This window comes from Ruditapes philippinarum, unplaced genomic scaffold, assembly GCF_026571515.1.
Source record: "Ruditapes philippinarum isolate M1 unplaced genomic scaffold, ASM2657151v2 ctg241_1_1_1_1, whole genome shotgun sequence".
In the NCBI taxonomy this organism is placed as follows: Eukaryota; Metazoa; Mollusca; class Bivalvia; order Venerida; family Veneridae; genus Ruditapes; species Ruditapes philippinarum.
The window spans coordinates 35,811-51,281 of NW_026856878.1; the positions used below are offsets into that span (position 1 = coordinate 35,811).

General features: G+C 32.2%; 1 protein-coding gene across 1 annotated transcript in view; it reads left to right on the forward strand.

Annotated features, from left to right (window-relative positions):
* Positions 1-7,457, forward strand: part of LOC132747987 (suppressor of tumorigenicity 7 protein homolog) — a gene marked incomplete at its 5' end in the record, with an annotated part of 39,998 nt that extends 32,541 nt beyond the window's left edge. The window contains 3 exon segments of the mRNA XM_060737521.1: positions 355-447; positions 2,757-2,896; positions 3,786-7,457. Of these exon segments, the coding sequence (XP_060593504.1) occupies positions 355-447; positions 2,757-2,896; positions 3,786-3,881 (329 nt within the window).
* Positions 7,458-15,471: the final 8,014 nt, after the last annotated feature.

Below are 15,471 nucleotides of genomic sequence, written 5' to 3' on the forward strand. Positions count from 1 at the left end.
CTTGAAGATTTAATTTGCTGATGTTATAATTTTAAATGCCTTTTATCATTTGGGGGTTTGAATTTATTTATCTGAGGATTACTATTCATAATTGTCTGAAATAAGACATTGAGTAGAATCTGGTCTTCCTCTACTTGGAAATAGGAAAAGTCATTATATAACTTTGCCATTGCTATTTGTGCCAGGGAAATTATAAAAAACAAAACACTCACGAAAATGTTGGACAAAACTGATTTGAACATTCTTAGTTTTTTAATAATTATAGAAATAAATCTTTACATAATGTTGTTTTTATATAAATCTTCTGTTAAGTCAAGTTCATATGTTGATATATTGTTTTATTGTATGTTTCAGCATTTAGAATGATACCATACCCATTGGAGAAAGGTCATCTATTCTATCCATATCCCACATGTACAGAAAGTGCTGATAGAGAGCTTCTACCTGGTAATATATCTTCTATCATCAGTTTAATGACAATAATATGTATATTCTTACCTTTATGATAAACATGAGAACTAATTTGAAGAAAACCTTAAATACTTTCCTCCTACATGTGATTATTGTTTAGTAAACCTTGTATACTTCCCTCCTATGTGAAAATATTTTTTGAGTAATTTTATAAACTTCCATCCTACATGAGAACATTAAGTAAACCTCCGTCATTTGAGCAGTGTCATGACAAAACCAACGTAATGCGTTTGCGACCAGCATGGATCCAGACCAGCCTGCGCATCCGAGCAGTCTGATCAGGATCCATGCTGTTCGCTATCAGTTTCACTACTTGTAATAGGGTTTGTAAGCGAACAGCATGGATATTGCGCAGGCTGGTCTGGATCCATGCTTGTCGCAAACACACTATGTTGGTTTTGTCGTGACGCAGCTCATTTATTAAATCATCCCTTCACTCTCAGTTTCAAAGTACATTGACCAAACATTTTCCTATGTGAGCTAATAGGACAGATTATGCAGTCTCTTTATTAACTTTTTTTTTCAATCCTGTGCATGCTAGATAGGTCAGATATGAAAAGTATTATATATAAGAAAATAAGAGTATTTATCGATATATCGGTGTATTGCCAATATTTGTCAGCTGATATCGATGTATCATCAATATGCTTTGCACAGAATCAATGACAGCTCTAATTGAAGGCTGCGTAAAAATTGTAGCATATCTGTTACAAAGTTCAGCTAGATAGAGAGTGATATACATGTGGTAAAATGTAATACTATACCTTGTTGGTGAAATTACTGATGGGAATATTAGAGTGGTAAATATCAGGATAATAATTTGATATAACTAATACACTAAGGACTATATGTTCTCCTGCATGACCTCATGAATTCCCTGTTTAATCCAATTATCTCACAATTCTAGCTTTATTCTGTGGTATAGTTGGTAGTTAAAGGAAAATAATGATACATAATGTCATTAAAATGAAAATATCAATATTTTTTTGAAATGTCTAAACTTTCCTGATTAAATTCAGCTCTGTGTTAAATTCCCTGGTATAATAAACGTCAAGGCTGTATAAAATATGATCAGTAAAGAGTGTTACTTGTTTTATGCCATATCAAAAGGAGATAAAAGTATTATTTACTATGACATAGATAAAAAGGATACATCATCTTACATGTCTATATTTATCAAGTAGATTTGCCCTAAGCCCTAGGAATTTTGTTACATTTATAGATTTAATTACTACTGTAATAAATCAGATTACTGTAAACAGCCTCAGACTACTGGCTTTTAAAAGCTTTTCTTACATACACACAAGTCATTATTTCTACTTGTACTTCTCCTGATCCAATCAAAACATTTAATTGTCACTTTTTATAAACTAAGCGTTAAATGTAAATTCTAATGGATATTTACAGAAATGTCATTTGGATTTGTGTGTTATCTATTGTTTATGTGAACTTAATTATTAAATTAAAAGGGATTATGGCAAAATGAAAACATATTTTGATCTTCACCTGTTCACTCACTATATACCCCTAGATGGGCATAATGTCACTTTAAGCCGCGCCATGACAAAACCAACATAATGGGTTTGCGACCAGCATGGAACCAGACCAGCCTGCGCATTCGCGCAGTCTGATCAGGATCCATGGTGTTCGCTTACCAACCCTTTTACTAGTATAGAAACTGATAGCGAACAGCATGGATCCTGATCAGACTGCGCGGATGCACAGGCTGGTCTGGATCCATGCTGGTCGCAAACGCAAAACGTTGGTTTTGTCGTGACGCGGCTCATTTATAGATTTACCCAATCTGATTAAAATCATCTCCTAAAAAACAGTAGGTCTGTAAACATACAAGATCTGAAATTTAGTCAGATTGACTTTACATACAACATACGTAATAAACCGGCTTAGTTCAACTTACTCTACTGAAAAACATCTTGCAAATCCTTTGAATCCTTTTAAATCCACTCATCACGTGCCAAATGAAAACCTTCACAAATAATGAAAATTGTTCAAAAGCATTCTAACTATTAAAAGAGATGAAGATTTTCCTTGATATTTTATTCTGATGCACTTTTTTGCAGAACATAAAAAATTACCTAGATTCAAACAAATATTTTCAGTTTTCCATGAGGTTTCAGTGTACCAAAAAAGGAACTTGTTTTTTAGATTCACACTTGTCGTTTCGGTTTTCCATGAGATACAGTGATGAGTGTGTGTCTTTTTGGTTTTTCATGAGGTTTTAAGTTAACATTAGAATTTACCAAGATTTAAACATGTATTTTCAGTTTTCCATGAGGTTTCAGTGTACCCGAAGAAGGAATTGCCTTTCTTTATCCTGTTTACAGCTGGATTGTGCTCATTCACAGCCCTTCTTGCATTACTCACACATCAATACCCAGAGCCCATGGGTATAATTGCTAAAACTGTAAGTACTTTGTATTTTACCGCATTCTGCTAAACTTATTTTAATGAGCATGTCTGACTGTCTATATATACTTAAACAATATCATTACAAACCTTTTACAATTTTAGTGAAATTTATTATAAATCTTCATCTAAAGTGACCTTCTGGCCAAGTTAAAGGGTTTCCATTGAGATTTTTTGGACATGATTGGGCTGTAAAGTATTTTTTAGATTAATGCTCCATTTGATGTTGGTGTTGATCAATAACTTTTCAGATCATTTACTTATTCTGTTTTCCCGAAATAATTATTTTAATTGTAAAAAATTACCTAAATTGAAAATTGAAATGCCCTTAGCTAAAGTCTGGGATAATACAATTTCCAATTTACATCTTAGAAAGAAATTCAAATATTGATATTTTATGGTATTAGGCTTTTTGTGTTTTAATGTAACCTATTTCTGTTTCTTGAATTGACCCTGGATATAAGATTTGTTCCTAAACATTTACTTGTATGTAAAAAATTAAACATTGGACAATACAAAAAAGAATAGTAATGTTCAGTTAAATATTTATAAAAAAAGTTCAAAAACTAACCAATGTCTCAGACAGAATAAAACAACAGTACTGAAAGCATTATTGATGAAAGAAAGCATATTTAGTTAAAATTTTAAGATATAGTAATTTATGAGTAAAGGAATGAAAGATTTCAACCTTGACTTAGTTAACTTGTCCTACTCTGAATATAGAACTGTCTGTCCTTTGTTTCCGTATTTTTACGGTGACATTACATAAATTGAACAGACAATGGTCTAAACTCTGATCAGAAAAAATCACCACCAGTTATCAGAAAGTTAAGCTGACAATTAATTACGTTTTGGTAACCATGGCAATATAAATTGTATATTTTCAGGCAGTGACATGGGTATACATGCCAGTTAGCTACGTTCTGGAGAAACTAGAGGCTATACTACCGTCTAATCTATTCCAACAACTGTCTCGCATATAAACAGTTGATGTTGTAATTATAGGATTAATTAAACACATGGACACTTGTCTAATACATCATAATATGTACTGTCACAATACTATAGATCATGTCTTATTTTGCTATTCTACAACATTATTGTTGATGTTTTTCAAGTTGGTTGCTTAGGTATCAACATACCAAGCAATATTTCCTAGTTCAAACTTGAATATTACTATATACAAGGATTTTATATAGATTTTTGGGGGGTAAAATCAAGTACAAATGTCATAAATTTTAAAAATAAAAAAGCAACAGAAAAGGGGCTTATTCTAAAGTTATGTCCCTTGAGAAAGTGTTTTAGTTATTTAAGAAACCAACCATAAAGAGTCTGGTTAAACTGCATAAATGAACAGGATGGCCCGTTCTTACACTGGTAGCAAAAAATCTTAGGCTGAGATATTCACCAGGAGCTCTAAAAGGGATAATTAGTTTTTTGGAGTTATCATTTGTTTTTTTGGATAAGACATGATCTATGATATTGTATAGTATACTTTGATCACAATGATCTGAAATACTTATTTTTCCTATTAGACATGTATGGAATACATGCTGTAAAATTTGTTTTTAAAACAGTCTGTAATGTAAAATATTTAAATAAAAATATTATTTTTGGCAATATTATGAAAAAGAATTGGACAAGGTTTGTTTTGTTTTTTTTCAAATGTTTTTGATGAAATACTTAAGCTGTAAAAAGAACAAAGCATTACACTGAGTTAATCTGGATTTACCTGTATAAATTTTGTACTAATTTGCAGTATTCATAAATGGCAAAGTTAAATTTATTGGCATGAACAAATTTGATGAAGTTGCTTTGTAATTAAATACCCATTCATTGATGCTTAGACATTAATGTTCACAATGAGATTGAAGTTGAATGGTCAGCATTAATGTAGCTGGATCATTCGTATCTTGATTTTCAAGATGGTGGCATCAATTCTCTACCATTTTTACCATCATTCTACAGTCAACATTCAGTTTACCCAGGGTACATCATTGACATAACCCATAATACATGGTTTAGTTTACACACAGTGTTTCTTGGTTTACCTGTAGTAAATCATTTAGTTTATTATGATACAAACATTACATAATCTGCTATGTGCAATTCTCAGCCCTTATACAGCTTTTACACCCCAACAAGATAACCAATAGCAGTTGCTTCTCATTTTGTGAACTGTCATTGGTCAAGTTAAGACTTTATTATGGGAGTTATCATTGGTCAAGTTAAGATGTTATCATGTGAACTATCATTGGTCAAGTTAAGACATTATTATGGGAGTTATCATTGGTCAAGTTAAGATGTTATCATTGGTCAAGTAAAGACATTATCATTGGTCAAGTTAAGACATTATTATGGGAGTTATCATTGGTCAAGTTAAGACATTATTATGGGAGTTATCATTGGTCAAGTTAAGATGTTATCATTGGTCAAGTTAAGACTTTATTATGGGAGTTATCATTGGTCAAGTTAAGATGTTATCATTGGTCAAGTAAAGACATTATCATTGGTCAAGTTAAGACATTATCATGGGAGTTATCATTGGTCAAGTTAAGACATTATTATGGGAGTTATCATTGGTCAAGTTAAGACATTATTATGGGAGTTATCATTAGTCAAGTTAAGATGTTATTACAGGAGTTATCATTGGTCAAGTTAAGTCTTTATTATGGGAGTTATCATTGGACAAGTTAAGATGTTATCATTGGTCAAGTGAAGACTTTATTATGTGAATTATCATTGGTCAAGTTAAGACATGATTATGGGAGTTATCATTGGTCAAGTTAAGATGTTATTATGGGAGTTATCATTGGTCAAGTTAAGACCTTATTATTGGAGTTATCATTTGTCAAGTTAGACGTTATTATTGGAGTTATCATTGGTCAAGTTAAGACATTATTATGGGAGTTATCATTGGTCAAGTTAAGACATTATTATGGGAGTTATCATTGGTCAAGTTAAGTCTTTATTATGTGAATTATCATTGGTCAAGTTAAGACATGATTATGGGAGTTATCATTGGTCAAGTTAAGATGTTATTATGGGAGCTATCATTGGTCAAGTTAAGACATTATTATGGGAGTTATCATTGGTCAAGACATTATTATGGGAGTTATCATTGGTCAAGTTAAGATGTTATTACAGGAGTTATCATTGGTCAAGTTAAGTCTTTATTATGTGAATTATCATCGGTCAAGTTAAGACATGATTATGGGAGTTATCATTGGTCAAGTTAAGATGTTATTATGGGAGTTATCATTGGTCAAGTTAAGACCTTATTATTGGAGTTATCATTTGTCAAGTTAAGACGTTATTATTGGAGTTATCATTGGTCAAGTTAAGACATTATTATGGGAGTTATCATTGGTCAAGTTAAGACATTATTATGGGAGTTATCATTGGTCAAGTTAAGACATTATTATTGGAGTTATCATTGGTCAAGTTAAGACATTATTATGGGAGTTATCATTGGTCAAGTTAAGACATTATTATGGGAGTTATCAATAGCAGTTCCTTCTCATTCTGTGAATCTTTGGTCAAATTAAGACATTATGTTTCATTAGTGAAGCAAATATTCTTACATTTAAGTTACAATGTTTAGCACATCATTTCTGAGGCAATTTTTCAAAGGTAAGGGTGTTGGTACATAAAGTTCCCTGGTAAGGAAATTGTCAAAAAATTATTACCCATTTTTTCAACTATGAGACATGTTAGAAATCTTTCACAAGTGAGAGAAACTAATAATATGGTTCACTCATGAGTCAAGATGGATAAAGAAAAATTGTACATGTGACAAAAGGTTAACATAAATTTTCACATACTTAGTAATTTTTAAGGTCAACCATTCATTCAGCTTGTAATTCACAAAATAAACCATGAACAGCTTTTAATTCATTACATAAATCATGATTTTTTTTTCACTGAGTAAATTATTAATGACTGGTAATTCATGAAATAAACCATGCTTGTGGTTTGTGAAGTAAACTATTGGTAGTTTGTAATTCCTGAATTTTACCATGGGTAGCTGACAATTCATGAAGTTAACGATGGGTTACTTGTAATTCATGAAGTTAACAATGAATAGCTTGTAATTCATGAAATAAACCATGGCTAGCTTGTAATTCATGAAGTTAACTATTAATGGCTTGTAATTCATGAAATAAACCATTGGTAGCATGTAATATGAAGTAAACTATTGGTTGCACAAATTTGACTCATAGTTTCAACAAAGATAATTTATCAGTGTTAAGATCTCCAGTTAGCAAGTAGATAGTTATGAACTAGTCACTCACAGTTTTCACTAAAAGTTGCCCATGAGTGTGTTAAATAACAGTGAGCACTGCTATGGTTAAATAACAGTGATCACTGCTATGGTTAAATAACAGTGAACACTGCTATGGTTAAATAACAGTGAACACTACTATGGTTAAATTACAGTGAACACTACTATGGTTAAATAACACAGACAGTTTCAGCCATCATAATTTATTTGTTCATGCATTTCTTCATATGTTTGAAAAGGGGAAAGGGATTTTTTTAACATTTAGAAATTTTAATTCACTTACATGAAATTTCATTTAATATTTGTCGAGTTTCTTAAGCAATATTTGTATAATATAAATCATGTACATTTGAAAATGACATGGACTGTTTTCTTTAATGATTCACATGAAATTATTGATAAAGTTATTACGAAATTTTAGTATTTTTTCAAAGCTACTGTCATTTATTTTACAAACACAAAAATAATTAATTGAAGATTTCAATGTGTAGAAAAAATAACATATATAAGGTACAAATGTCTGCATGTAGGCTAAATTTAAACAAGATAGTTTTCTATTTATTAAAATGGCTATAAGTTTACAAAGGGTACTTCAGTATTGTAAAATACCATGACATATTTGATATTTGTGAAAGATACATTCACAAATTTTTTTATTACGTTTGTTCTTTTCTGTAGAGGAAAGCACACTTCTGTTAAAATTCTATGTTTTCTTGAACAATATTTTCGTATTGTCGTATTAATGCACCATATTACAATAGTTGTCAAGGGAATTAACTCAGATGATTAAGATAAATGTTAAAACATACAGATTTAGTTCCCTTGTCAGCAAGTATGGGATCTAATTTGAAATATTATATATTTTTTTTAATATTTGCAAATCTTGACTTTAAATACAGATAAAGAGAGTAAAAATATTGTTGATACTATATCTTTTTTAAACCATGGAAACTAAAACTAATCCACTAATGTGTGTTTTTGGTCATATTTAGCTACTTTTGACTTTACTTGAGAAGTTGAATAAAATAAATTGATATTTAACAGTAAAATAACATTTATAGATGCATTGTATTCTTCTCTTGAAAGTAAATACTGAAATTTTGTGAAGAATTTAAAGTATATATTTTGTCAGCTACACCATTCTCTACTACTATTTCCATCTTGAGACTATAATGTGGCTGATTATTGGTAATCGGCAAGGTGTTCCTATGCTTATTATGATGCTATTAGAACGTACTTATTTGCATTTATTACAGGAAATACTATTTGTTGTGCTAAATAATCCATTGTCTATGTGAAGTAGATAATAAGTCGTATAACTTTGAGATTTCAATTTCAGATTATATTTTGGGAGGTGGAAATTAAAACAAATACTGCCATTGTAAAAATGTTTTGTTTTTACTTTTCCATTATGTCCATGCATGGCATTTCAAATAGAATTCCATTTGATAGACCAAGGGGTCTAAGTTACACATATTCATTCTGTTAAGATGTTGAATAGATGCCTTCTGTCAGAAAGCTATTTAACCCATAGTCTGTTGGCGGCAACAATTCACCCATGTGACCAGTGCAGATCAGCATACACATCTGTACCGTCTGATTATGGTCTACACTGGTCCCTGATTATTCATTTCACCCTGAAAATGGTTATGTCCACATTTGAAGACGAATGTGTCTATTTAGTATATTTAGCGTGGTAAACAGAAAGTGGTTCTTTATATGCACGGTCCATATTGTCCAGCTAGATACATTCCATTGAGGGACATATTGTGTTTGCTACAGCCAGCGTTGTCCCTCATCACAGTCGGCACAAAACTGCCACGGAGAGTGTATTGTTTGATTTGGTATACCACATGATATAGCGGACTAGGTGCCGGTTAAAGCCGTAAATGTTAGAAATGACGCCATGACGTTATGCCATTGAAGGTATAACTTTCGATATCAGTTTGAAAGAAAGTTAAAATCCAATCCTAAAGATTATAAAAAATGTCGATGCAGGTATAATTCTGATGGTCCATCATATATATCCCTATCCCGTAATGCAAGGACGTTAAATTTATCCAGAAATTATGTAATTGTAGTGCCGAATCGTACAAATCGATGGCCGAAACGATCACTATGGTTAGTAAATGTGCCGATATAAATAAACCATAAAATTGAAAGAAATTTTATTACATACAGCTTCTCAAACTTTTATATTTTAATCTTCATTAAACTATTTCCAGGACAGGGTGAGAATTCTATTCGAGCAGTTTGCCAAATGTGAATGAAATGACACCGAATTCATGAATGATCAATGGACCGACGTAACGCTGTTTAGTCTAGTTAAAATGTATCTGAACAACGGTACAAATGTTTGGTAGTTATATATAATTAACACATGGACTTAATAAAACAACGTGCAAAACAATTTTTGAACAAAACTGTAAAAGGGTAAAACAGAAATGACATGGACGCAAAACGCCTAAACGCAAATATCTTTACCTCGGCTTTCGAAGAATAGGAAGAGCTATTGTACTCAACATGGCGTCTGCGTACAAGTTGGTTCCTCTAGAACTAAAGGGAAACGGTTGAAATTTTACACACTTGTTCTCTGTGATAATCTAACGTGATGGACACAGGTCCCATACGTTGAGTTACCTACCTTTTTACCTCAGTTATGCCTTTCTCTTACTGTCAAACACTGAGAATAGTCAAGCGAGCTGTCTTACGGACAGCTTATGAAAGCGTTATTAAGTACAATATACTGCATTTTTGAAGGCCCATAATTGCAGACGAGATAGTTAAAATAGTAATAAAACAAAACAGATATGATAAAACTAGTGTCTCGATTAGTGGCTTTTATCTTATTTATATTCTTATCTTTCCACTTAACTCTTCATAATGAAGGACACTAAAGTAACAGTATCTAGATTTCTGATCTTGTATAAGCTCAGTCTGCCACACGCAAACAAAATATGGTTTTCATCAGAAACTAGCAGCGGGCCGTTGACGTGTGTACGAAGATCATCTTTTTTGATATTCCATCTAAACACTTTGAACTGACAAAATGCTTCAAAATTTGAGATATAAAATGCTATCGAAAAGATTTGAAAGGAGGTTAATTGTGAAAAATATGAAATGTAAGAAAACAAGGATGTTGGTTTTAGAAGTCGGTTTATGTTAATGCTTTAAGGTTGTTTTTATAAATATTTATTTGTTCTAGTAAAGTTTAGAGTGGGACCGCTTGTCCATGTTTGTTTGTAAGGTATTGTGAAAAGGAAATAGGAGGAAACTGATGAAGTGCGTTTATTTAAGTTAAAGGATTTTTTTACTACGGACATACATGTCTATTCATGGACGTTTCATGATACATGTACATATATATTTTCCCTGATACTTTTTAGCCCTTGTTGTTGTTCATTCATTATTCGTCGTTTAGATGCTTAGAGATACACTCAGAATGGCTGTCACCTGCATGATGATGATGGTGATGATTATAGTAGTATTGATGATGATGATGATGATGATGATGATATTTCTTAATAATGTAAACGAGAAGCTTTAAACAATATCTTTTTTTAAAATATATAAATAATGTGTTTTTGTATAATATACAGAAAGTATTAAATTTTAAACATGAAAACCAGTTTGTGTAGGATTACCAATAAAGAGATGTTATTATTTTTGAAACTAGATCTTCACTAGGGAACGGTTGATTACAGGGGTATATGCCCGGATGTTATAACAAACACTTAAACAGTAATATTTTCTCAGTGTTAAATGACTTGTTAATGAAAACAAACTCGCGAAAAGAATAAAACATTTTCAGACATTTTTGTAAACTGCTGTCAATTGAAGAAATAGTTTTATCTTGTTCAGCCGCTGGCCAAACACCATCCTATTGTACAAAATAACCGAGTGATTCAATTATAGGTGCTTTATTATACAAGTATAAATACACCACAAAACAATAAATGAGCCCCGTCTTGACAAAACCAACGTAATGCGTTTGCGACCAGCATGGATCCAGACCAGCCTGCGCATTCGCGCAGTCTGATCAGGATCCATGCTGTTCGCTATCAGTGTCTCTACTTGTTATAGGGTTTGTAAGCGAACAGCATGGATCCTGATCAGACTGCGCGGATGCGCAGGCTTGTCTGGATTCATGCTGGTCGCAAACCAATTATGTTGGTTTTGTCATGACGCAGCTCAAATGTTTCCAGAAATCATTATTTGCCTATTGAAAACTATGTAGATCAAACAGCAAATTATGTGTCTGTGGAAATCAGTCATTTTGTAAGGTATTTCAATTATCATAAATTTACGAGAGATCAGCGGGTCATTTTATGTTTTTAACTTCATGAAATCTTAACGTTTTCACAATTTTAACTATACTTACTCATAAATATGATTTTTGAAGATTGAACTTGAATTCTGGAAGTTCAAAGCATAAAGTTGAATAATCGACCATTCATGACGTTGAAACTGTGCATTCGTGAAGTTGAAATCATGAATTTATGAACTTCGGTCGTTAATTCATTAATTCAATATGTTAAAATGTCAAGAAATATTGAATTTGATGAATTTATTATGATACAGGAACTCCACTGAGGTCCATCGATCAACCGGGGCACTTAAATAACATGAAAAGATAATACAAAAATATACAATTTACTCATAATTAAATTCAAAATTGATCTTGTCTGCGATAGTTAGCCCAACTTTAGTCGCTTTTATTTCTTTGTCATTTTGCACAATAAAAATAATTATTCTGGGACAACGGAATAAGCGGATGGTCCTGAATTTTGTACACATATTATTGTGAAAGTCTTGGATGAAGTAATAAAAACATATTTCCAGTCAGATCATTACTAAAACCTCATAGGAGTCCCTTTAAAATATCCCTACCAAGCATAAAGTAATGAATGTTAAATGAACCCACACGGGACCAGGAAAAAAAAGATATCCACGCGTATTAAAGGCAGTGTCATATAAAACGATACGCTTACAAACCCTATAACAAGTAGAGAAACTGATAGCGAACAGCATCGATCCTGATCAGACTGCGCGGATGCGAAGGCTGGTCTGGATCCATGCTGGTCGCAAACGCATTACGTTGGTTTTGTCATGACGGGGCTCATTATGTCAATGTACAGGAATCGAAAATTGACGGCATTGGCCGACTTTGTAAGAGCTATTGACATAGACGAAAAATGTTTTCGGTCGTATATAGGAGTTTGTTTCCAGGTTAAGTTATCTTCCGATTGATTAAGGCGCGATTCCCCGATATTTGCCTGACAGGTACACGGTAAAAACTGATTTACCAAATCCGAGTATCTGTTTTCTTCTTCAAAATACTACTTTATTGTAACAGGATATTCATATTGACAACACATTATGCATCAGAAATGCTTCCATTTTCATTTCTCAAAAACTTTTTAATTTTGGTGTACTTTTATATTATCGAATAAATTATTCATTGGTCAACTACCTAAACCATCTTTTTCATCTGTTAAATTTGAAAGACAATTAAGGCCGCCATCTGTTGCTGTTTTGGCAATAAGTACAGTCATAGTGAATTAGTATTTTGTATGGAAGTCAAAATACTACTTTCTTTGTAAGTTCAAATACTACTTTGTTTACTTTTATGACAAAATATTTCACATTTATCGCTCCATTCTTCGGATAACAATCAGTTAATTACATTATTTTAAACAATTATTTTAAACATTATAAAATTCATGTTTGCCGTTTAAAATAAAATATCATTTGTTTCTGGGGCATAATGTGACTAGAATAATACTTTAGACGGTACTATTAGTTCACCAGGCAAATTTTGATATTAAATGAGATGTTATTACAAAATGTTTTAAACTTACATATGGGTCTTTCATAAACACTCAACAATATTTTTACAATATTGTTTTGTACTTACAATTTGAAAGACAGTTAATGCCGTCTGAATTAATCATATTTGTCGTATGTTGCGGTTCGGATCGGAATAGCCGTCCCTGTGAGAGTCTTTTTGTTGCTTATTTACATAAATGTCAACAACCAAATTTGTCGTGAATACGGAATTTGAAATGTCGGCATTTGAAACGAAAGCAATATCACCTTCTAAAAATGATCGACATAACCATGCAATTTAATATATTGTCGTTAACCTCTCAATCGATTTACGAGGGTTGTTCAAAAAGTAATAGGACTAAGAGTCTTGCATCTTCATATTCAATTCAATTTAGAATATTTTTATATGTACAACGGTCGAAAAATGTTTTCTTCAATTTAAGCATAAAACTATTAAATTCTTGTGCTTAACGTGTGTTCCCTGTGTTATTGAATATCCATGGTAACACGCACCCGGCGCAGCACTTAAAAAGTCATTGAAGCTTAGTTGAACTTTTATTTTATTCATAATTCATTTTCTTTTTTTTCCCATTTATTCCGCCAACACAATTTATTATATTTAAGTGACATTATGCCCACATTTGACGTCATTCAGACATGAAATGGCTAAATCATCAAATTTTGAACAGCAGTGGTCATGACGTTAAATCTAGAAATTTGACGTTCGTATGTGTGCGATCGTTAAACTTAGCCAACAAATTGGCGATACTCCTTCAGAAACACATGAAAACATAAAATTAACACAGTATAATTAATCGGCTATCAGGATACTCGTCCTCAGCTTGCGCAAGCAATTCAAAAAGTGCACATACGAGATCACATACAGGAAAGGATGAGAATGATATTGGGAAATTGACGGGACGTTAGCGACGTCAAATGATAAAGCGCTACAAAATGATCGACGTTAAACAGTCCACGAACTGTCCGGCACGTTTGATTTCTGCATTGGGTATTTTGATTCAGTTCTGCCGAAATGATTTGTTTCAAACAAAATTCTATTTTATTTAACTAGATATATGTGTTATCAATACATTAATGGTATAATGATTAACGGCCCGGTAATTATTAATATTTTCCCCGATTTTCTTTTAAAAATGATACACTGTTCCTAGTAGGAAAACATACTTTTTCAGTTGATAACTATTGTTATTTTACTTACATAATCATAATGTTTTCAGAACGTACGATGATATGTGTAAATTAATTCTATTAATCGCTTTTTCATTAACATCATAAGTTCATGCCTGCTTAATCTATATTGATTACTATAAGATACAAGAATACGAAAAAAAAGCGGAGAGTGGCCGGCTATCGGGCTTTATTTCGAAGAGTGGAGTTTTCTTTCTCACTTCATCTCCACATATGAGGTCTGGTCAAAGTTACATGATTTAGAAACCAAGAACACTAGGGGGAATTCTTTCAGAAGGGATGTCGCTTGATACATTTTGTTTTTATTTTACGACGTCATAAACGTCATTTATTGTGCTGTTAGCGTGCGCCGGGTCGTGTACCCCTTGTCATTTGAAATTTTCACAGACTCGTTATTTTCAAACATACTTTATTGATTTTTTCACTGTATATAGAGGATATGTTCCGATAGTATTATCTTGTAAAATTAAGCACGTAAATTAAAAATGTGAACAGTAGAACTGCCGTCCTATTACTTTTTGAACAACCCTCGTATTACGGGTTACGATGAAGTAACTATGTTATGTAAAATCAATCAAAAACGACCCTCTTTTTTCCTAAAGTGGGGGAGGGGAAGGTAAGGGGCATAATGGACATTATTGAGTGTCAAATATGTTTTTTGTCCTTACTTTCACAATCATCCTGGCAACAAAAAGTTGTATTAACAGCAATATTTGGAACTATCACGGCTTTTATTCCACAACCAACTGATAAAATAGATTTTTAATTAACTCTACAATATTAAAGTTTTTTATATGTTACAAACTCTCAAAATTTCCCGGCATTTTTCGCTTGCACTACATATGAAATTATCTTGGTTAATGGCAAAAATACTGTAGGAGAAAATCATACATCAGATAAATGAAAACTAAAATGTTTTACAACGTCCCGTCTGTCTTAGTTTAATAAGATTAACATGTTTCAAGAGCAGTGAATCAGATCAAAGGAACTGGATTATTTACAAATCAAACATAATTGTGCGCAGAAATCTCTTGCGAAATAATTCACCTTTTCCGCCATTAGATAAACTTTAAGGCCTACGGTTTTGTTTTTCGAGAAATAGAGCATGTATATCATAAAAGATGCCTTAAATCCGAATAGTGAAGAAACAACTATATCAAACTGTAAATTTCTAAATTGAGGCTATAAAGTGAAGCGATGTCTTTAAAATGCGTCCACCATTTCCCCAACATTTTCAGAATTAACAGAAT